Source organism: Cibotium barometz, chromosome 61 (assembly GCF_041138505.1).
Source record: "Cibotium barometz isolate CiBa-2024 chromosome 61, ASM4113850v1, whole genome shotgun sequence".
NCBI lineage: Eukaryota > Viridiplantae > Streptophyta > Polypodiopsida > Cyatheales > Cibotiaceae > Cibotium > Cibotium barometz.
Genome location: NC_141106.1, coordinates 10,370,340 through 10,392,208, shown reverse-complemented (window position 1 = coordinate 10,392,208; position 21,869 = coordinate 10,370,340). Strand labels below are relative to the sequence as shown.

The following is a 21,869-nucleotide window of genomic DNA, read 5'->3' as shown; positions in this document are numbered from 1 at the left end:
GGGAATATCCAATAAACACACATTTTTCAGCTTTCGGATCCAGCTTAGTTCTCAGCTCATCTGGCACATGCACATATGCAATGCATCCAAAGACTTTCAGATGATACGAATCTGGTTTTCTGCCAGTAAACCTCTCCTCTGGAGTTACATCATGTATGGCTGCAGTTGGAGTCCTGTTCATGATGTATACTGCTGTAGAAATAGCCTCAGCCCAATAGCTATGCGACATATTCTTCTCTTCCATCAATGCTCGTGCAATCTCAGCAATGTGCCTGTTTTTCCGCTCAGCAACTCCATTTTGCTGCGGAGTGTATCTGCATGTAAATTGTCTCCGAATACCATTCTGCTTCAAAAATTCAGAGAACTCATTGGAGAAGTACTCTCCCTCTCCATCTGACCTTAGGCACTTTACATATTTTCCTATTTGCTTTTCAACCAAAACTCTGAAATTCTGACCAGTGAGAACACCTCACTCTTCTCCTTCATGAAATATACCCACACTTTCCTTGTGTGGTCATCAATAAATGTCACATAATATCTGTAGCCTCCCATAGACATGGTCTTTGTAGGACCCCATACATCTGAATGCACAACATCTAGTGCATTTCTGCTCACATATCTATTACGTGGAAATACATGCTTTGTTTGCTTTCCAAATTGACATGCTTCACATATTCTCTGCATACCTTCCACTTTAAACTTTGGCAGCCCTGTCACAATTCCTTTAGTCTGCATAGACTTCATTCGCAGCACATTCACATGTCCAATTCTTTTATGCCAAATGTCTGTGTCTGCAACAATTCCTGAATCATTTGCAAACATCGAAACACTCATTTCAGGCATGTCTACATTCAATGTAAACATTCTGCCCACTCTGTTGCCTTTCGCAAAACGAACCTGCACTTGTCTTTAAAGTCTTCAACATAACACCCATCAGGATTAAACCGAACCTGCAAAGCCTGATCAATCATACGGCCAACTGAAACCAGATTCTTTGTTATGTTCGGTACATGAAGTACATCTGCAAGGTACTTCACTTTGGCATCCTGCATAGACAATGGCACATCTCCAACATGGGCAATTGGATGAGCAGTGTCATCCCCTATTCCCACAAACCCGGTCTTTCCAGGTTTTTCATCTCCTTGAACCACTCCCCATGACTTGTCATGTGGTTCGAAGCACCTGAATCCACATACCATACATCATCTTTATGTGCTGCTTCAACATTTTCAGACATGGCATTCACGACATGCTGCATAACAAACAACCTTTCATTATCCTCATTGTTTCTGCTTGAGGATGCATAGTTATTCTGCTGCAATTTCCCATTTTGCATGTCAACCTGCTTCTTATAACATTCTGCCTGCACATGTCCAGGCTTATCACAATAAAAGCATTCACGTGCATCATTATACTGCCTTTGCCAATTTCCACGGCCTCTTTGACTCCCCCTGCCTCTGAATTTGCCTCTTCCACCTGCGTGTTGTTGTTGTTGTTGTTGTGTATTCTGGGACTGTTGTTGCTGCTGCTCTGCTGGCCATAATTCTAATTACCTGTTCGGCCACCTCCTTGACCGCGTCCACGGCCTCCTCTACCTCGTCCTCTTCCTGAACTTGTGTAGAAGGTCTGTTGCTCTGAACTGTTTTTGTTTTGTGAAGACTGTTGGTCTTCACCCAAGCTCTTCTCTTCTATAATCAGCATAGACACCAAATCTGTAAAGTTGGGAATGTTTTCCCGAGTCTGAATAGACGTCTTGAACGCCTTGTATTGTGGCCCGAGACCACGTAGACAGACTTCCACCTTATCATCATCATCTACTGACACACCAATAGATGCAAGGGATTCCACGATACCCTTTATCTTCAATGCATAGTCATTCACAGACATACTCTTTTTCTCCATAGTATGAAGTTCGTTCTTCAACTGTATCTTGCGTGCCTTGGTATTTGTTTCATAGAGTTTAACCAAGGTGTCCCACGCCTCCTTGGGGGACTTGGCATCCTGAATGTGCCCAATCATGGTGTCCTGTATACTAATGGAGAGCCAATACATAACCTTCCTGGCTCCTTGGTTCCAGTCTTTAAACTCTTTCACATCTGCAGCAGTCGGATTTATATCCGGTATCTCCGATGCCTCTTCATGCTCACCTTCTATGTAGTCCCAATAGCCCTTTCCCATCAGGAAATTCGTCAACCTGAACCTCCAAGCATGGAAGTTATTCTTGTCAAGCTTCTCAACCACAATCTGTGTTATGCCATCATTTGACATCTTGCCAGACATATAATTTTACCAGAACCAGCACTCTGGTTTGTCCCGCACAAACTGCTATATTTCTGCAGTGGTACTGTAGTACTCTCAAATGTCACACACCTAGTGACTTCAATATGCATACATATACCCAATGGCAACTGTTGACCTCTTTGCAGCACCCACAGTGTGCACAATCAATCTGTCTTCCTGTAGTTCTTAAAACAGAGTTCTGCAGAGAATCGATGACTTACCCACAGTGCTCGAAATCGCCTGCTTTCTAAAAAACGGAGGTCTAGACGCCGCCCGAAACGCGTTTTCGGCCCAGAAAATACTGTCCGCCGATAGGACTGTCCGATAGGACAATACATGTTCCCCTATAGCTTTACTCCCGCGAAGACAGCTCCTCAATCAGAGATCGTTTGCGGGTGCCTCCCGTAGAGCTCCCGACAAGGGTGTAGTCACCAACACAAATAGGGAAGAGTAGTTGAAGCTCTTACCCTCGTACCGCTTCCTGTGGTTCTCTTGCTTGCAGCTCAGCCCTTAGCACGAACCAGGCTTTGATACCATGAAAAGATGCAGGGGAGAAGAGAGCTTGAGCTCTTGCAAGCACACACACACACACTCACAAAACCCTAATAGAGAACACACAAGGTGAGAGGCTGAAAATCTTCTTCTTCACTCAACACTCAACACACCATATACAAAGATAAGAGTACACACAATATGAAAGGTACTCAACCAATACATACACGGGTTCTCTATAGTGTGAACCCAACTAAATGAGCTGGCGCTATAACTATGCCAGTCTCTAGGATGGCTGTGACACAGCCTGTCATCTCACTGGCTGCATATCACCCAAGATCTCACCAACCATGCCAGTGGTGTAAGTGTGGGACCTATCCCCCAGGCGGGTCATCAGTGTCCACCACCGCCTCACTAGACGAGCTCGATATCTCAACAGGGAAGGGAGGGAGATTATTCTTATTGGGTGGGTTTTTCATGTGTTCTTATGATTGTCTTAGGGTGATTTCTTATCCCATAATTATGATATTAGCAAATAACTTATTCTAGTACAATTCATTTCCTTGCTTCTAAAATAAGCAAAGGCTTACTCCCCATGCCATAGTGGTTCTTGAAGACTTTGTCCCTTGTAGTTCTCGGTTATTTAAGGTGTTAATTCCACCAAGATTAGTAGCACCAATCCTTGTGGTTGAACATTTGGTATTAGGTGTGAGTAATACTTTGAGGCTCTGCAACTTAACACTATCTAGTGGAATAATTTGATAAACCTTATACAATCCTAATGCTTAGTACTTAAATTTTAATTTGCAAGGTCTCTAAAATTGAATCCTATCTCAAAACAAGTTAATGAAAATGGCAAAAGCACGGTTAAAATCTACAACAAACAAGTTAATGAAAATGGCAAAAGCACGGTTAAAATCTACAACAAACTTGCCAAATCTCTGTGTGTGTGTGTGTGTGTGTGTGTGTGTGTGTTTTTCCTTTCTCATCACAATCTCGTGATTTCTATGCTCAAAGTGAGCAATTTCTAGCAAGTATGCAACCCGGCCTTTTAACTAACAGACACCAGTGCCATGAATTCAAGGGAGAGAGTTGGGTATGACGAACATGGCGCAATCTAGCTCTCCTGCAGCACAATTGCCTCGTATATAAGCGTGTGTTAGAATCTTGCATGTGAGAGACACAGACCACACACCAACACTGGAGTCCAACCAGTCAGGAGCGCCCCATGTGTGTGAACTCCAAGTGAGGAGAGGACATGCATTCTCTTTCAGCAACGTAGCTAACTTGGAGCAGAGGACATTGCATTCTCTTTCGGCTACGACAACACACCACATATGATCCATAGCACAAACACCCAAGTGCAGGGAATATGAATTTAACACCCGGAGTGAGGCAACACCCCAACACTCCCCCTGTGCACGCAGACATATGTATGAGAGTACAGCAATTTGAAACGAGTACATGATGCCACCAGAGACATGTGCATGAGAGTCACGTCAAAGGCTCCATGGGAGCTCAATCCTCGATTGTGTGGAGTTTCAAAGATGCATGAGAGAGAGAGAGAGAGAGAGAGAGAGAGAGAGAGCCCATTAAATAAAAAACACAATCTAGTGTAGATCTTTCTGTTCGCTGTGCTTCCCACTATTCCGATTCGTTCTTTCAAAATCCAACCATGCCTGCGTTGCATACTCTCAGTAGGCCTCCCGATTCTCTACAATCCCAAGCCCCCACCTCTTCTTCCTTGTTAATAGCCATCAAACAGCAAAGCCATCATCGGCCATGTTTCTGTACGACGAGGGGACGCTCTCCAAATCGTTTTCATGCATTCTCAGCATTTGCTGAAGAGTCTCAACAACACAGAAAAAACCACAAACATAACCATCAAAAGTCTTCGTAGAAAATAAAGAGGCAGAGAGCATGCAGAAACTCCAGTCGACCCACTGTAACCTGACTTTCGGTTCATCCCACATCGCCACTTCTGCTTACCAAAAAAAGCCCATGCAAGAACTCCCACCGTAACCTAGCTTTTTGTTCATCCCCCATCGCCAGTTCTGTTTACCAAAATGGCTCACTTGGAGCTCCCATCGCCACTTCTGTTTACCAAAATGGCTCACTTGGAGCTCCCATTCCACACTGGGGTTCAACAGAGCAGCCCCGGTGCAGAATTCAACAGAGCGGCCCCGCCACCTTACCTATGAAATTAAAAAAAGGTGATACAATATCTATCTCCAATCTTTTCCAATTTTTTGCTGCATCAAAAAAAGCCATTACCAACGGAGATGAAGAAAGCATGCAAACAATTTCTGCCCATGCTGCTCCAAATCGAAACCCTGCGAATTATTTAGAAAATGGCAGTCCAAGTTTTACAGCATCCTTGCATGTGCTTGAAGAAGAAGCTGCGGTCCCTCATACGCTCATGGGGGTGTTGGCAGAGAGCGTCGAGGGTGTGGAGGGGGGGAGTGTAGGGGGTGCTAAGGTTGTGAACTTTAGGTGAGCCTAAGGTTGTGGGGCATTAAATAATTAATGCTCTCGGTAGTGGGCATTAATTATTTAATACCACCAATAAAAGTGAATACGACACAATCCTTTTTTGCTATTAATTAATTAGTGAGAGGGGACTTGAACCTTAGTGTAGATGTAAGCTGAAAACATTAGAAAGGTTTTTTGATTTTGGTTTTGACGTTTGGCAGGTGGTGGGATCTTGTGGGAGTTTTCCAAGCTGTTCTCTCTCTCCCTTATAATGGAAACACCAGGCTGTGCTCTCTCTCTTGCTCATCGACTCTCTCTCACGGCGAACCGTTGAGTAGGCTCTTCCTTTTTGAGTAGAAGAGCGCCCACCTTGATCCTTGACAGAAGCTCCCCTCTCGCAACCGTGCTATTTCCATCTCGTGCCCGCGGTTGAGACCTTGTAGCTATTGGCGAGGACGTGCTACGGTTTGAAGGTTCCTTAGTATTACTATTAATTAGTGCGGGCTTGCAGACACTAATTAATAGTATTACTGGCATTAATTAATAGTATTACTCACATGAGTGAATATGTGACCAAAATGTTTGTTTGGTATTAATTAAAATGGGCGAACATGGGTCGCAGCTACCGCGTAACACGAGATCTAGACCGCAGAACACTCATCTGAGACTTGAGGGCGCAAATATCGTTAGAACACTTCATCTGAGACTTGAGGGCGCAAATATCGTTGAGATAATTTCATAGGTTAAAAAACAATGCAACAATAAGTCAAAGTTTCACGCTCAAGAACAGAAAATAATGGGTCGCCTGTCTCTGTTTTTCTCTCCCCTACGTCTCTCTTCTTTGCGTAGACAGAAAGACTTACATCCATTTAGAACTCTTTCTGATTGCATTTGGGCTTAATTTTGTAAAGGGGTCGGTTGTCTAAGTCATGCAGTCTGCAATTAAAACATAATCAGAATTGGACGGCACGTACTTAAAAGAAACCCTCGAAGGGTTGGCATAAAAATGGAGCATTAATCTAACCATCTTTTAATGAGGTCGAGACGAAGACACAATTCTTCTTTTCTCAAAACTGACTGAATCGATTGAAAACGGGACCCTGCATATTAAGATGCTCGGGTGATGATCGTGCGCAGACGGCAAATTAAGTCTTGATGAGAACCGGCAGCTTGGCCCCCTGGTATAAATGGTGAAATACTTTTCAATCATCATAAATTACATATACATGGTGAAATACTTACAAGTTTCATCCCTTTCCCATTAAGTTTGTTGGGCAAGGGTGCCCGTCAAAAAACAACCGTGTTTGTGTATCGACTCCTGGACTCAGTAAGAGACACTCGCTGTAAAAGCTCCATCATTCGAGGCAGTTCAAATTATGGTGTGCAGATCAACCTTCCAGGCAGCAACAATGTCTTCTTCACACTACCCTCAAACAACATGCATCAAGAGAAGATGGGTTGAAACTTAGCCAGTAAGATAAAAGACATACCACATAAATCTGCCCTCGATGTAAACCTTCATGGAAACAGTGAAGAAACCTTGCAGACTGCAAATATGCAGTTGGCATGCTTTCCAACGTGTCAACAAGTAGAACCTGTAATGCAGGAAGAACAAGATTTCGAAAGGGCAAAAGCAAGTTTATGCAACAGAAGGCAGGAGACAGCAAGGTTTTCTTGATGAACTCTTAAGGCGCTCAAAGAGAAGCAGCAGATAGAGGATGCTCCAATCATTACTGGCTTTCTAATTCATATGTCCACATGACGAAGAGGAAAAAAGGCCACATCAATGCCAATAGTGGAAGGAGAAACTCAAGATGGAGACAATACCGATGGATGCAGGAGACATCAGGGAATTAGAAGCGGCTTCTACATGCATAGTAGATGGAATCCACCTACAGCTGTTTATTGGGCAGTCACAACAGCAAATTTTCAAGCCAAGCCCATCAATCCAAAAAAAGAATGTGATTCAGAGCACCCACCTTATTTTCTTGCAGGTTAATCCGCCATTCAGAATTCTTTCAACGCCTCACATTCAGCCTTGGGTACTTGATCCCCTCAATGATCCAAGTCAAAGTAAAAGGAAGAGGAATGAATGGAGCTGTTTGTGATGCTCAAGCTAGAATAGCATGAAGCAGAACCGGCCTATGACATCACTATGAATCTCTTTTACATATATACTTGTGTACTGGATCCAGGATGATGTATACATGTTGATTTACTGAGTAGTATAGTTATGGATCCTGAATAAGACCCCCAACTCTCTAGGAGGAGGGGGATGCTAGAATATGAATAAATAAAAAACCCCTCATTAAGGGGGGGGGGGGGGGGGGGGGGGGGGGGGGGGGGAAGGGGGGGAAGGGGAGTTTGCGGCATGCTTGTAACTGCATGAAACTGCTTACCGTTGTATATATGCATGTACCAGCCCATTAATAAAATAATCCCAGCTATTCGTGTGAATCTCTCTGTTCTCTGTGCTTCCCTGATTCCCAAAACTGCTGAAATGACTGGCTGTCACCACCTAATGTTGGGATCTACAAAAGCTCCTCTTCAGCTTCTTTCCCATGTGGATATCTGTTATCCACGAGTTGCAATTCTCACTCCGAAAGAGTTGCAATCATAGTGTCTCTGTGTGTGAGTACCCGTTATCCAGAAGTTGGAATTCTCACTCCAAAAGAGTTGCATTTTGGAATCCATATCATGTGCTTGTTTTTGTGGTGGAAGTATCCATGCTTCAAGATGTAGCCCAAGTAGCAGCAGATGGCAGTTAGCCATTACTAAGTAGTGGATGCCATCTGTAACGCCTTGAGCTTTGTTTCCATATCTACATCCCTCTCTTGCAATCCCTGCACCCTTGTATTCTCTACACATCATCCACAAAACAATTGCTTGCAGGTCCAACTCAGATGTAAAAAAAATAGTTAAAAATTCTTTAAACACCCACAATGAGTGTGGGTTGTCATACTGATAAAACTAGATTTACTTTCCTGCGTGGCAGGAGACAGCACGCACCACTCACCCTCAACATCTGTTGGCACAAAAGAAAAGCTTAATGCCTGAAATCTTTCCTAAAAGATCCAATCCAATAATGGCACATTGCAAGTGAATCTTATTCCTCTCATTATAATATCAACAAAGTTCACACTGTGGAAATGAGACCATGATGCATATACTAACCACATGCCTGTAAACTCAGCATGTACAAGTGTTCCAAGGGCTTCAAAATTTTGCAGCTTGTGGGATTGATCTTCAGTACCTTTTTCCAGCATTCGAGTCCCTGATACCACCAATTGAAAACTTCATAAAATAAACTTCAGTCATCAAAGGGGAACACTTCGTCCAAAAGATAGTCAGAGACATTGAGCTGTTCTGGGTTCTGCACCAAGTTATTGGGAGCTGAAATGCTCAGGCCTTCAAGGGCATTGACGTTGCATCCCAAAAAGTCTCCCTTTTTCATCTCTGTTAGAGCACAAGAAGACAATTCATCAGACAAGTTTGAAGAGCTCACATAGTCGGGTATCTCAATATTTTCTGCAGCTCGCTCGCCTCCATGACAAGTGCCCACCATCTTCACCAGGCTATAGTTGAGCTGATCTCCTGGAGTCCGCATGTTGGCTGCTGCTGGATCAAGTCTGACTTCTTGGACATCTCTCGGATGGATTTCCCATTGGCTTATAAAACCCTCCATTGGTGGCCTATGAGACCTCGTTCTCATCTCATTTTCCAACTTCACACCTTTGAAACCACTGGCAGCAAGGTCACCCAGACAATTAGGCGATGCCTGCCAAGAAGGTGAATCATTCTTCTGAAAGCTCAAGTCCAGGGATGGCTTTTTATGCAGGCCAGCATCGAGAAAGGCTGATAAGAGATATGGGTCTTGGGCTCTATTGACACTCGTTTGCTTCTGTTGTTGAGCAGCCTCCAGTTGAGCAAGTGACTTCATGGAGCCCGCATCAATACTTCTCTTTCCAGTATTTGACCCTGCTAACCCAGCACCAAAATTCAACCATTTTACAACAGGAATTGATCCAGAACTTTTCCCTCCAGGCAGTACGTGCATGGCACCACCAGACGTCCCATCTTGTGAAGCCTGGAATGAGGCAATTGGGCAGGGTTCGGGCACAACCCCACTCAGCCTCTTCAGATACAATCGGTATTTCTGCACACATGCATACAACATAGTAAAGCTCATTCTCTGTTATGTCCATGTACCAATGGATGATGGAAAGCTGCTAGTCTCAACAGAGACAAACCTGTAAGTGACTCGCGACATTCTCCCGTGTCAGACCTTGAACATTCATTATCTCACATAACTTCGATGGTGCAGCTTCTGTGATCGCGGTACCATCTTAAGAAAAGAATAAAAAAATGCACACACACACACACACACACCCACCATTTGAAGTTCACATTACAACTCCCATTCCCATGTGACCATGCCCTCCTTATGCAGCTCATGCACCTGCGCACATACTTTGAGAATGGAGGACAACACCTCCCATGACACACTTCCATCCCATGTGACCATACCCTCAATGCAGTTCATGCACCTGTGAGTATGGACGCATGCACGGACATGTACATGCACACCCCCTCACACACCCCCCCCCCCACCACCCATTTGAAATTCACCCTAGTGCATAGTCACATAGTGACAGGAGATGGACAGCATCTCCTACGGCGCACTCCCGTTCCCACAGGTGCATGCACACGTGCACAATTGAAGTTCACATTACAGACAACCACCTGAGCCCATAGTCCCATGGTGATAGGATATAGGGTGGCATTTCCCATGGAACGCTCTCATTCCCATGTATGTAGTTCTTACAAAAATGGATGCACACGCCACCCATCCCCCCCCCCCCCCCCCCCCAAAACCCCCAACTCACCCACACTGTTAGAAGTTCACAGTACAACTAAGTAATGCAGAACCATCATAACCTATAGTTACATGATAACGAGAGATGGAGGCCATGATGAACTGCCGTTCCCATGTGATCATTTATTTAATGTAATTCATGTGCATGTGCGCTTGCATGCACACACACACTCTTTTTTTAGTAATGATATATTACTAGTGGGAAACCTTAGTGCGAGGTGAAAACCTACGAAGGAATATGCACTGTACAATGGCGAGTCCCAAAAGGACCCATACTAGAGTTCCTCAGAAACAATCAAAGAAAAGTGAGAAAGTCTGCAAATCAACATCCTGGCTCGCATATAACAACAGTGCAGTGTCTGTCGCAAGGAGAGCCTGAAGGAGGAGGAGGTGTTTGACATATGCTATCCGAACACACACACACACACACACATGCGCACGCACCCACCCACCATTTGAAGTTCACATTACAACCAAGTGTTATACTTGAACCACCCTAACCCATGGCCACATGTTGATGGGAAATGGAGGATGGCATCTAGCGCACACACTCGCATTCCCAAGTGACCATGCCCTTAATGTAGTTCATTAAGAAATCTAGAGGAGACTCATATACGTGCCTGGTTCAATAAATACCTTTTAACTAACAGAAAAGCCAGAACCAAAATCAATAAAAGCAAGTTCTTACTCTCCACCCCGAGCTGATTCACTGCGTTTACAAAACGTTGATGCAAATGAACCGACCAAGTCAAACGTGCTTTCTTAAAACTGCTGATATCATCTACCAAACCGGCCTCCACCAAATTGTTGGCTTCTTTGCGCTTCTTAGATGATTGCCCTGGCAACTCGCCTACTCTCGTACTTTCATTCCAGTCACTATGGAATCCCACTCTAGGTGAACATGTCCCCTTTCGGCGAATCACGTGCTGCCAAATGTTCCTCAGCTCTTCCATTCTCACTGGCTTGATGAGGTAGTCACAAGCACCATGAATTATACCTTTCATAACGACATTAGTGTCGTCATTTGCAGACATCACTGCAAGTTTTTGGAGGTAGGTTAGGCTTTAATCCATGAGTAAACATTTAAAATGAAATGTCTACAGAAATCACTGTGGCTCTTCATTCTGTTACCATCATACTCTATATTTTCAAATGAATAAACTGAAAAAGCATAGGTATGTGAACCATGTGCACACACTACACCAACCAAAAGCATAAGCATACATACACGCTAAACCAACCAAAAGCATAAGCATACATCATACATACATACAAATTTGCATGTAGATGCATATCCATATATGTCGTGCATTTTATTAACTATACAGACTAAACCAACCAAAAGCATAAACATACATACATACATACATACATACATGCAAATTTGTGTGTAGATGCATATCTATATACGTGGGTAGGTAGGTGGGTGGGCGGGCAGGGGGGGGTGCGCGCGTGGGTGGGTGGGCAGGCACGTGTATGAGCGAGGTCAGGGGGATGGGGGGGCTGTGGATAGATATATTTCTATAAATGTGCGTGCATATTTTTCTGTGTGCATATATTTGTCTCGATACATACATGCATGTGTGTATTGCATCAACTCGCAGCACACACAGGAACCCGCATATGCCTGAGGCTGATCAACTTTATGCACACGCGCGTGTGCACACACACATACACGCCTTCCTTTCAAGGTGGAAAGATGAACAAATACTACCCTTGCATGGAGATGCTATGCACAAAGAAATGCATGACCCAACATAAAGCAAACCTACTGTTTGAGACATTGCTGTCAAGTGAACTATTACAAGAGTAACATGTGCTTTCTCACCAATGATGTGCAAAGGAGAGGCATAGCCCAAGATCTACTCAACACATGACCTCACCATGAAGTGAAAGATTCTGTACATAAACAAAAAGGATCATAATGTGATGTAATTCACATTTAAAATACCAAACAAGAGGCGGAACCATTTTTTTTGTGTTGGGGGAGGAGGGGGGGGGGGGGGGGGGATCTTACCGATTACAGGCAAGTCTAACTCGAGTCCAATGATCTCCAACAGTTTGAATCCATCCACATCGGGCATGAAGACATCACTTAGGACAAGATCAAAGTCCTCCTGGTTATCCCTCAGCAAGTCTAAAGCATGGTTCACGCAGTCACAAGTTGTTACTGAGCAGCATAATCAAAAATGCCATGACAACAGAAGTTCAATGATTAGCATATAAAATTTGGTCATAAGGAGCTAGACAAACAACAATTATCTAATTAATACAGCTTAATTACCACGTTGGTATCACACGGCATGGTCAATACAAGCTCCAAATGTTTCTATGCAGCTTAATGTATAGTGTTAGCAGTACACATGATCGACACATGCTACAGCATACCCTGAATACTTGCTGCTCTCTATGCTCTTCCATCCACTCCGGACCTTAATTGTACGGGCACTTGACATGTGCATGGTTATACATGCAGCTCAACTACATTTTTTTGAGCCATGTTAACATGGCTGACAAAGGCTTTGTATCTTGTCATGGAGCTTTGTATCCTGTCATGGCTCAGAAAAATCTGCTTTAGTGGCCCGCGTTGGATGGAGGTAGGAGGCCCACCTCCAGCACATGCTTCTACAAAAGTTATTAGCTAGAGGCGGGTCCCCGCCTCTGGCCCACACAGCTATGAATTAGATTATCATGGTATTTAAATATGGGATTACTTATATGTAATATTACTATCAAGTCAGCTGCAAGTGATGCCTATTGTTAGTAGTATCAAGACATTGGATTGCTGTGTTAATGCTGAATGGGGCTTAATAGCAAGTGATTAAACAATCAATGAGGTTTGACACTTAAGATGAGTGACAGATTATAAACACATGGACTTAAACTATAATTATTACCCTATAATTAACTCATATGATAGCTATGTTATCATTAGCACGTAATTTACACACAGGAAACGAGTAGCTTCTGGCAAACACACAGGGATAATACGAAATTAAACTGCATACCTTTGTAGTTGCATTTCTTAAGCATCCTGTCCAGTATCATCAAGCATACGCGATCATCATCCACTAACAGCACGTGCAGACCTTCTGGAGAGAAAGTATCCATAGAGTACTTTTGAAGAGGTACATAGAAGGGATTTATTTAGCATGAAAACCCGCTCTTCATAAGCAGAACGGCAGCCGAAGCCCTAGCCGGGTCACCTGCAAAAACCCTGGACAGCCAGGCCGATTATCTTCAATGAGAAAGTAACCCTAACTCTGAAGCGCTAATCACAACTCTGAACAGACAACCAGAAAATCCAAATGAGTCAACCCTAAACAATACTGGCCTGCATAAACTGAGTCAGAAAGGCATCTGCATTAATCAGCAAACCTGCATAAGGAATCAGCGAACCCTACACAGCAGGCTTGCAAACCCTAATTAAGAGGGGTCTGATATTTCTGAGCTATGCAGAGAGGACGTGCGATGCCGAACTGCAGGTGCACTGGAATTTCGAATCTTGAAATGGATAAAATCAAAAATTGTGGCCACGATAGATTGTAGCCGCTAGCGTGAGCTGGCGAGGTACACGTCACGCTGGCGAGGTACACGTGGCAGCACGCGGTGTGGCCGCCGCCATTTCCACCTCGGATTTCCAAATTCAGTAGTACCTAGGGGCACGTGGCCGCCGCCATTTCCACGCTGGGGAAGTACACGTGGCACCACGCGGTGTCGCCACACCCATTCCCACTTTTCGGAAATTCCCGTTGCTGGAATCTATCTTCTTTTTGATGTAAAAATATATATATTACTTTTTTTAAAAGCGCGGAATTATATTAGAATATAAAAAGGAACATTTACAAAATAACTAGCTTTTTAATCAACAGGCATAACTTCAATATTCCTAAGCTAACCTACTTTTGAGAGAGGTCAAGTTTTGAATATACATATACTCGATCAACTCACAATCTTGCCTTATGATCTCCACTTCCTCGCTAGCCACCTAACCATCCTTTTCTAGCCTTGAATTCAACCGATCTTCTCCTGGAACTCATCCTTGGCCTTCCCCATTTGAAGCATTTCTTCGAGATCATTTTTCGTGCTTCACACGCTGACTTTATGCAAGAGTTTCATCTGCACATTCAGATCACATCTCAGACCAAGGAGCATGTTGATATTTGCATGTTTAAACATGAAGTTATTTTGATTAATCCAAACAGCCCCCAAGTATTTGCACTTTAACTATTGCCTTAATAAAATTTCCTGCCATTTAAGTTCCCAATTCTCAAGAGGGGAGACCTATAGATTCAAGAACTGAAGTACTTCCCTATTGTGGGGGGCATCCAGTGAATAGATGTGTAATGGTTTCTTGTTCTCGTTTACATCGAGGGCATATACCATCCCCAAATCCTATTTGATGGGCTCTAGCATTGGTCCATAAGGCTTTGTGCGTAATTAGCAAGGGTAGGCAAGATTTTTTTGGCAGGATCACTGGCGCCAGATTTTTGAGAACTTGAAACCCCATTGTAAGGCTTCTCATCACTATCCATTTAGCAGCCATATGGTCTGCTACATCAATGATGTTTGATATGCCCAATCCACCTTTATTCTTAGGCAAGGCGTAGACTTGTCATGCAAGTTTAGGCATTTTGGATTCCTGTACATTACCAGACCACATAAAATTTGTGTATAGTCTCTCTAAGTGCTCGAGATCTTTGTTTGAGGGGCACCAACATGAAAGGAAGTAGAGAGTAATAGGGAAGAGGATGTGTTTGAGAACAACAGTTCTTCTTGCAAAACTGTGTTGGAGCCCACTCCATCGTTTAAACTTGTCTTGCACTCTGTCCATTACCCACATCCACCTTTGATGCATAGTTACACCGAAACCCATATGGATACCAAGAAGTCTAAAGATATGATCTTCCATAATCACCTTGCCTTATTCTAAGAGCCACTATGATGGCTCTTTAAGCATTGTTTTAATCCCTGTTTTAGAGTGATTGATAATTGATCCCAAAGTCGGGCATAAAAGTCTAGGAAACTCCCAGAAGTGAGTAGAAAGCTTGTATAGATGACTGGTCATTATGAATCAGCCCATTAGTATCGTCTGCAAATTGTTGGAGAGAAGTTTTCCCTTTGTTGGAGAGAAGTTTTCCCTTTGTTGTTTGAGAGGGAGATGCCCATTAAGTGTCCTTTGTTGGACCAACCAACCTAGGGCATTTACAACAATAGCAAATAGTAAGGGGGCCAGGACGCAGCCTTGTCTAATAGATCTTTTTAAAACAAAGGATTCTATGAGGTGACCATTCACTGTCAATTAGACATGAGCACTTTGACCAATTTTATAAAGTTTAGCCCCATACCCATATCACTCAGGGACTCTAAATCAAAGTCCCACTCTAATCTGTTCATAAGCTTTGTCAAAATCTATCTTGAAGAACATAAAATCATGTTGGGTTTGGTAAGCATGCTCCACTCCTTCCCAAAGAGCTATAATGGCATCAAGTATATATTTACCTTTGATGAAACCCTTCTGCTCGGGTCTTATCCAGTCCTTCAGATGACATGAGAGTCTTCTTGCTAGGGCCTTTTCATAGATTTTATATGACGTGGTATACATAGTTAGAGGTCTCCACTTAGAAATCTCATCTTTAGGCCCTCTCTTATAAATCAATTTGATGACCCCTTCATTTATTGAGAAAGGGAGGGCACCATATTTGACCGATTCATTCCAGACCTTAAGCAAGGGAGTTAGCATGAATTCTTTAAAGAACTCTGCTGGGAGTTCATCGAGCCTAGGGCTCTTTCCATTCTGCATAGCATTAATTGCATCCTCCAATTCTCTAAGAGAAATATCCTCTTCTAAGATGGCTTACTTCCTTCTGCATTCTGATATGGCTTGGATAGCGAATTTCCTTTCCTCTATATAGTCATTTTGTGCACTAAAGATGGAGGAAAAATGCTCCTTAACAATGTCCATGTTTTCAGTCAAAGAATATGCAAGATTACCACTTAGATCTTTTAACATGGGGATGTGGTCTGTGATAGCCTTCTTTTTAATAAGGAGGGAGAACATTTCTTTAGAGGGTCTATCAATCTTCCCAGCCCACCAGTCTCTTAGATAGAGTTTTATGCGGTGACATTGTATCTCTTCTTCCTTCTTTAAATCTTCCCTAACCTTGATCAGATCCTCTTATAGGTACACCTGGCCTTGATTGGTTTTCTGTTCTTGTCACGGGACCTCATGTACTTCTTGAAGAATTAATCAAACTCACATACACATCAAGGAGAAAAGCATAGACTTGAATCAAATTGACAAGATTAAAGCATAGCATAGAACATGAAAATAGAGTAAACATCACCATTAATACACTATTGGGTGCAATCTCCCCCCTCATGTGTGCAGCTCCACTTCACGACATGAGTAATTTGAGAATTGTATTCAAATGTAGCGCAAGGAGCTAATAATAGTTGTGCGTACAAAATAGGGCTTGCTTTTCCACTTTTACAAAAATAACTCAAGCACTAGATCTTGTTCATTGTACACACTAAGTGTAAAATAACCAAAACTCCTCTAACACAGGTGCTAGTAAAATAGCAACCACGCACAAGTGCACATAAATAATATATACAATCATTTGGCTCATGGCCAACATAATAACTGCCATTAGGGAAAATTCGGACTCAAATTGGGCCCTTTAAGAATTTCTACACATTCTCTCTCTACAAAAATGGGCGCACATTTAAATTTTTACAAATCAACTTAGAAGTGAGCGGAGTTTGGACATTTGGAATCTACTCTTTGAGACCTTTCCAATGGTACATAGCATGATGGGCAATTTTGCATATTCAAGAAGTCCATAAATTATATCGAGGTCTCTTCCAATCTATTTTCTCACAATCTCAACATGTATTTCTTGGCCCTTCTATGTTGGCACAAGCTTTCAAGTTACAAATTAAGGTGACTACATCCATTCGACTTCATGATATTCAAAGCTCCTAACATGTTTGGATGTCAATGGACATACACACTTGATGCTTATGCCATGGTTATTATTCATTGGATCGCCTATACTCAATACTAGATGGAGGAAGCTACTACAATCGTTTATTTACAAAACAGATAATTTAGGGACTCCTTGAATATGCAAAATTGTACATCATACTGTATATCATTGGAAAGGTCTTGTAGAGTAGATTCCAAATGTCTAAACTCCGCTCACTTTTGAGTTAATTTACAAAAAATTCAAGAAGTCCCCAAATTTGGGGACTTCTTGAATATGCGAAATTGCCCACCATGCTATATATCATTGAAAAGGTCTCAAAGAGTAGATTCTAAATGCCTAAACTCTGCTCACTTCTGAGTTGATTTGCAAAAATTTCACCGTACGTCCATTTTTATAGAGAGAGAATGTTTAGAAATCCTTAATAAAGGACCCAATTTGAGTCCAAATTTCCCCTAGTTAGTATGAAATAATAATAATCCAAGATGATATAGATAAGATCCTCCATGTGTGACACACACAGTACTGATTACTTTCCAATTAATTGCTAACTTAACAATTAATCTCAATATGGAATATTGATAAGCACAAACACAACAATTAATCCAACATGATATAGACAAGATGCTCCATGTGACACACGCACTACTGATCATTTTTTTTCAATTAATTTCTATCTCAACAATTAATCCCAATATAGAATGTTGATAGGCACAAACACAACATACACTCACCACTTGTTACACTTCGATGAGAGTATCATTATAAACATCATCTAGCATGGCGTGTCTTACCACTTGTTACACTTTGATGAGCATATCACTATACACATCATCTAGCATGGCATGCCAATTGCATAAACCACTTGTTACACTTAGATCGTGCAGTTGTCTAGCATAGTCCATTTGTATCACTTCGACAACACACAATCATCAAGCATGGCACTACTTGTTACACTTCAACAACATACACCCGTCAAGCATGGTCTCAAGCTATACCAATTACACTAGGTAACTAGTACTCAATGCGGGGTCACCCATGATACTAATTCACTAGCATGGCACACTATCGTCCGAGTGTCCCCGTTCAGCCAAAGGGTGGACATTATGTAGCACCCTCATGCCTCGATAAGAAACTGACCTCAATTGCATGTTTGCTTATTGTGAGCAAAGAAGATCAAGGTCTTACAATATATGAATTCTAGTATATTCTCTAATTATGACAAATAGATATTCTATCAAGGAATTCTATGTGTAATAAATTCTAGTATCCCATACCACACCAGATATTATTCCACATAAACCTAGAGATAAGTATGTATCTAGATCCTTTACACATGATTAATCTTTGTGTCCCATACCATAAGATGTAGTGAAAATTCATAAAGCAGAGTTCAAGATGGAAGGGACAGTTCCTCCAATAACTCCTACTTTGATGCATAAAAACTCTCTCTGAAATTTATAAAAACTTTTGAATAAAATTTATTATAAAAATGGTCAAATTTGTATGTTAGCTTAGGAGTCTGAATTTTTGTTCGTAGAGTAGGAGTCTTCATCTTCGTCTCATCAACCATATTTATCCCAAGTGAAATATTCTTCGACTTCTGTGGACAATTCAATGCAATATGTCTAATCTGGTTTCAGTTTAAACATTTCTTTGAATCATCTTTATTAGCTTGTTGCGAATCATCAACCTTGGTGTCAATACCTGTGTTATTGCCATTGAGGGGAAATGATTTACTATAAAGTAATCAATGTGAAATTTTGAATATACAAAATTGGGTAAGCATATATACTTGTTCTCACTTAAGACCTTTTCTGACCTATCCTTCCACTTTACAATTTCTCATTGGTACACAATACACGTCGTGTTCTGGTCTTTGAACCTAAGAATTCTCCTTAGTTCATGTGGAAGTGTGGTAGCTCCAAGGACTCAACTCTACAACTTTAAGACAAACTACGTTGTCTTGGTGATACATTGTTTTCACATGCCACTTACATGAAAAACTAGGTGTACTCGAGAGGTCTTCAGCAACTCAAGTTTGCAAACTACGCTACCAACCATTTGTAGACTATGCTACTAAATATTTGTAGACTATGCTACTAAATATTTGTAGACTATCACCAAGACAAACTACGTTGTCTTGGTGATACATTGTTTTCACATGCCACTTACATGAAAAACTAGGTGTACTCGAGAGGTCTTCAGCAACTCAAGTTTGCAAACTACGCTACCAACCATTTGTAGACTATGCTACTAAATATTTGTAGACTATGCTACCATGCTATACTACCAACTTGTTGACTCTTATCCTTGCATAGCTCTACGGCCATGGGAGATATAGACTAGAGTCCATAATAGAACAATGTAAATGGAGCAAATCTCGTTATGAATAGCAAAAAATATATTCCAAAGGTGAGATGTACTCCTCTCCACTAGATTATTCATCTATGCACATGTATATGCTCTAAAACCTCATTGGGTTTTTAGTTTGACCACCATCAATAGATCTACGGATGGTTAATCTCACTCTTACTTAGAGTGATATTTAACCTTTGAATATTTTCCTTCAAAGATGACTCAAACTTTCTATCTCTACACCCAACACTATATCTATGGGCAAGCCATATAGTTTGTAGAGATGTTTGATAAAGAGCCTTTCAAACTTAGATGTTTTCATATCTTATTAGTTGGTCAAATGGAGTGTTTGATAAATAGCCTTTCAAATTCAGATGTTTTCACATCTTATTAGTTTTGTCAAATTTTGACCTTCTTACTTCTCCCTTCAAGAAGAGTTTTGGTCACGTAGCTTGTAACACCATGTGGGAGCTCGACCAGATGCGGAGTCCACATGCCAGAGCGTGGACGGTGGGTGCATCCGGGGTCTAGGGGGGAGGGCACCCAAGTTGGAGCACTTGGGCGACTGGGAAGGCTTATGGGTGAGCAGGCCCCTATAAGTGTCTGGGAGTGGTGTTATATCCATATTCTCCTCTATGGCTGGGTGGTGACTAGAGCTCATTGCCCTCTTGGTCTATGGTGGCACTATGGAGATGCAACATTGGTATCAAAGCTGCGTTTTGATTCATCAAATGGACTCTCTCTCTCCCGCTTCTCACATGTGAATTAGCTTTGAAAGAGATAAGCCTTATCTCAATTTTTTGTTTTTCAATGGTTCAAGTTCTCTTGTTTTTGTGAGTTCTACACAACTACCAAAGATATAAAGCTTTTGAAGAGGGAGCAATTGAGGTCTCTCTCCCGTTAGCTAGGCAAGCATAAGGTCTATATCCACTTCGATCGCTTGTTGGAGAGTGGCCCTCACATCTTGAAGCATCCAGGCATAATTAGAAGGCAGTTGAGCATTGAAAAAAAAACTGTAAAAATATAGAGAGAAAAGCGCATCAGAGTGTGGGGCTGTTGGAAGGGCACACGGGCAAGTGCAAGGGCCGTAAAGCAAGGCACACAGGCGCTGTAGAGTGAAGGTTGGCTGTGAAAAAAGGGCTGGCCATGGACAACCTACAAAGCGAAGGGTGTAGCACAAGGCCAGTAAAGAAGTAGGCATAGAATGACAGCTGACTGATGGTGCAGAAGTAGGGCTGAGAAATGGCACACAACGGCACGCGTGCACTAAAAAGAGAGGGCGCCGGGCGTCCGGCATGCCTAGGAAGCGATCGACATGCATAGGTATCTACGCATGGAGCATGGAGCATGGAAAAATAAACAAACCCTAATCTTAAAACCCTAAACTTACAAACCCTATAACATATAAAAGCATAAGAGAAGAAACATACAAGAAAGAGATCTCTTACCTTGTGAGACTTGTATATGTTGAAAACCTACAAAATCAAGCCAAAATAAGGAAAAAATATATTAATAACAAACCCTAATCTTAAAATCCCTAAAACTTACAAACCCTATAAACATGTAAAAGCATGAAAGAAGAAACATACAAGAAAGAGATCTCTTGTGAGGCTTGTATGTGTTGAAAACCTACAAAATTAAACCAGGGTCCCCTAGTCGGATGTTCATGCAAACATAAAACTAGTCACACCACTTACACGCCCAATATGAAATTGTCTTTTTTCTCAGCATCAACTATCTTTAAAACAATCCTTTAATGAAACCATTGTGTCACTGATCACAATCCTCAAAATCTCTGGTTGAATCCTTATTTCCAATCATTCCTTCATCGGTGTACTTATGGCATCATTGGCAACCAGAACGCTCACCACCTGTTCACTCAGGGGCCTTTTCGATAGTTCCTAGCTCATAGTAACTGGCAATATATTCATATAACAAAATGGAATCTCCGTGGAAGATCAACAAGATCAACCAACAGATCCATATAAAAGAGTCATGGACTCATCCGTTGAGGACCAGCAAGGTCAATCAACCAGATCCACACCTGAATTCAGAAAACAACTCTTACTCCTTGTTCCAATATCTTCCCCGACGTACTTGTGGGTATCTTAGGCGACCCAGAGCCCGAGTACTGTATGGTCAGCACCCTCTAGGATCCTTCACATGTCACCTAGCGCTTCACTCATAGGCCGCTTCCTTGGTCCCTCATCCACTGTACCGGAAGCTCACCATTTTAATCAAGCCGAGGCTGGTCAAGACCTCGGTCGACCTTGCTATGCGAGGCGTCCTCCATTGACTCTCTGTCACAACAGTTGCAACTTTATCAGTTAGGTCTCCACGACCTTAATCACAAGACGATCAAAATGCTTCCCCAGCATTCTTGACATAAAACAGTCATTTAC

General features: G+C 42.1%; 1 protein-coding gene across 15 annotated transcripts; it reads right to left on the bottom strand.

The window, feature by feature from the left end:
• Positions 1-6,215: 6,215 nt before the first annotated feature.
• On the bottom strand, positions 6,216-13,637 carry LOC147604534 (two-component response regulator ORR23-like). 15 transcript variants are annotated; one of them, XM_086794784.1, is made up of 11 exons: positions 13,499-13,637; positions 13,129-13,337; positions 12,138-12,257; positions 11,949-12,019; positions 10,809-11,156; positions 9,495-9,571; positions 8,750-9,400; positions 8,426-8,518; positions 7,224-8,269; positions 6,735-6,839; positions 6,216-6,637 (listed from the first exon to the last, which is right to left on the bottom strand). In XM_086794784.1, exons 5-9 carry the CDS (start codon positions 11,152-11,154, stop codon positions 8,201-8,203), a joined length of 1,236 nt encoding a protein of 411 aa, XP_086650910.1. In that variant the 5' UTR covers positions 11,155-11,156; positions 11,949-12,019; positions 12,138-12,257; positions 13,129-13,337; positions 13,499-13,637; the 3' UTR covers positions 6,216-6,637; positions 6,735-6,839; positions 7,224-8,200. The 15 variants fall into 15 exon arrangements, with proteins under 15 accessions (XP_086650910.1, XP_086650906.1, XP_086650909.1 ...); XM_086794780.1 differs by having other exon boundaries at positions 6,216-6,839; positions 8,419-8,518; positions 13,455-13,636; XM_086794783.1 differs by having other exon boundaries at positions 6,216-6,839; positions 13,499-13,636.
• Positions 13,638-21,869: the final 8,232 nt, after the last annotated feature.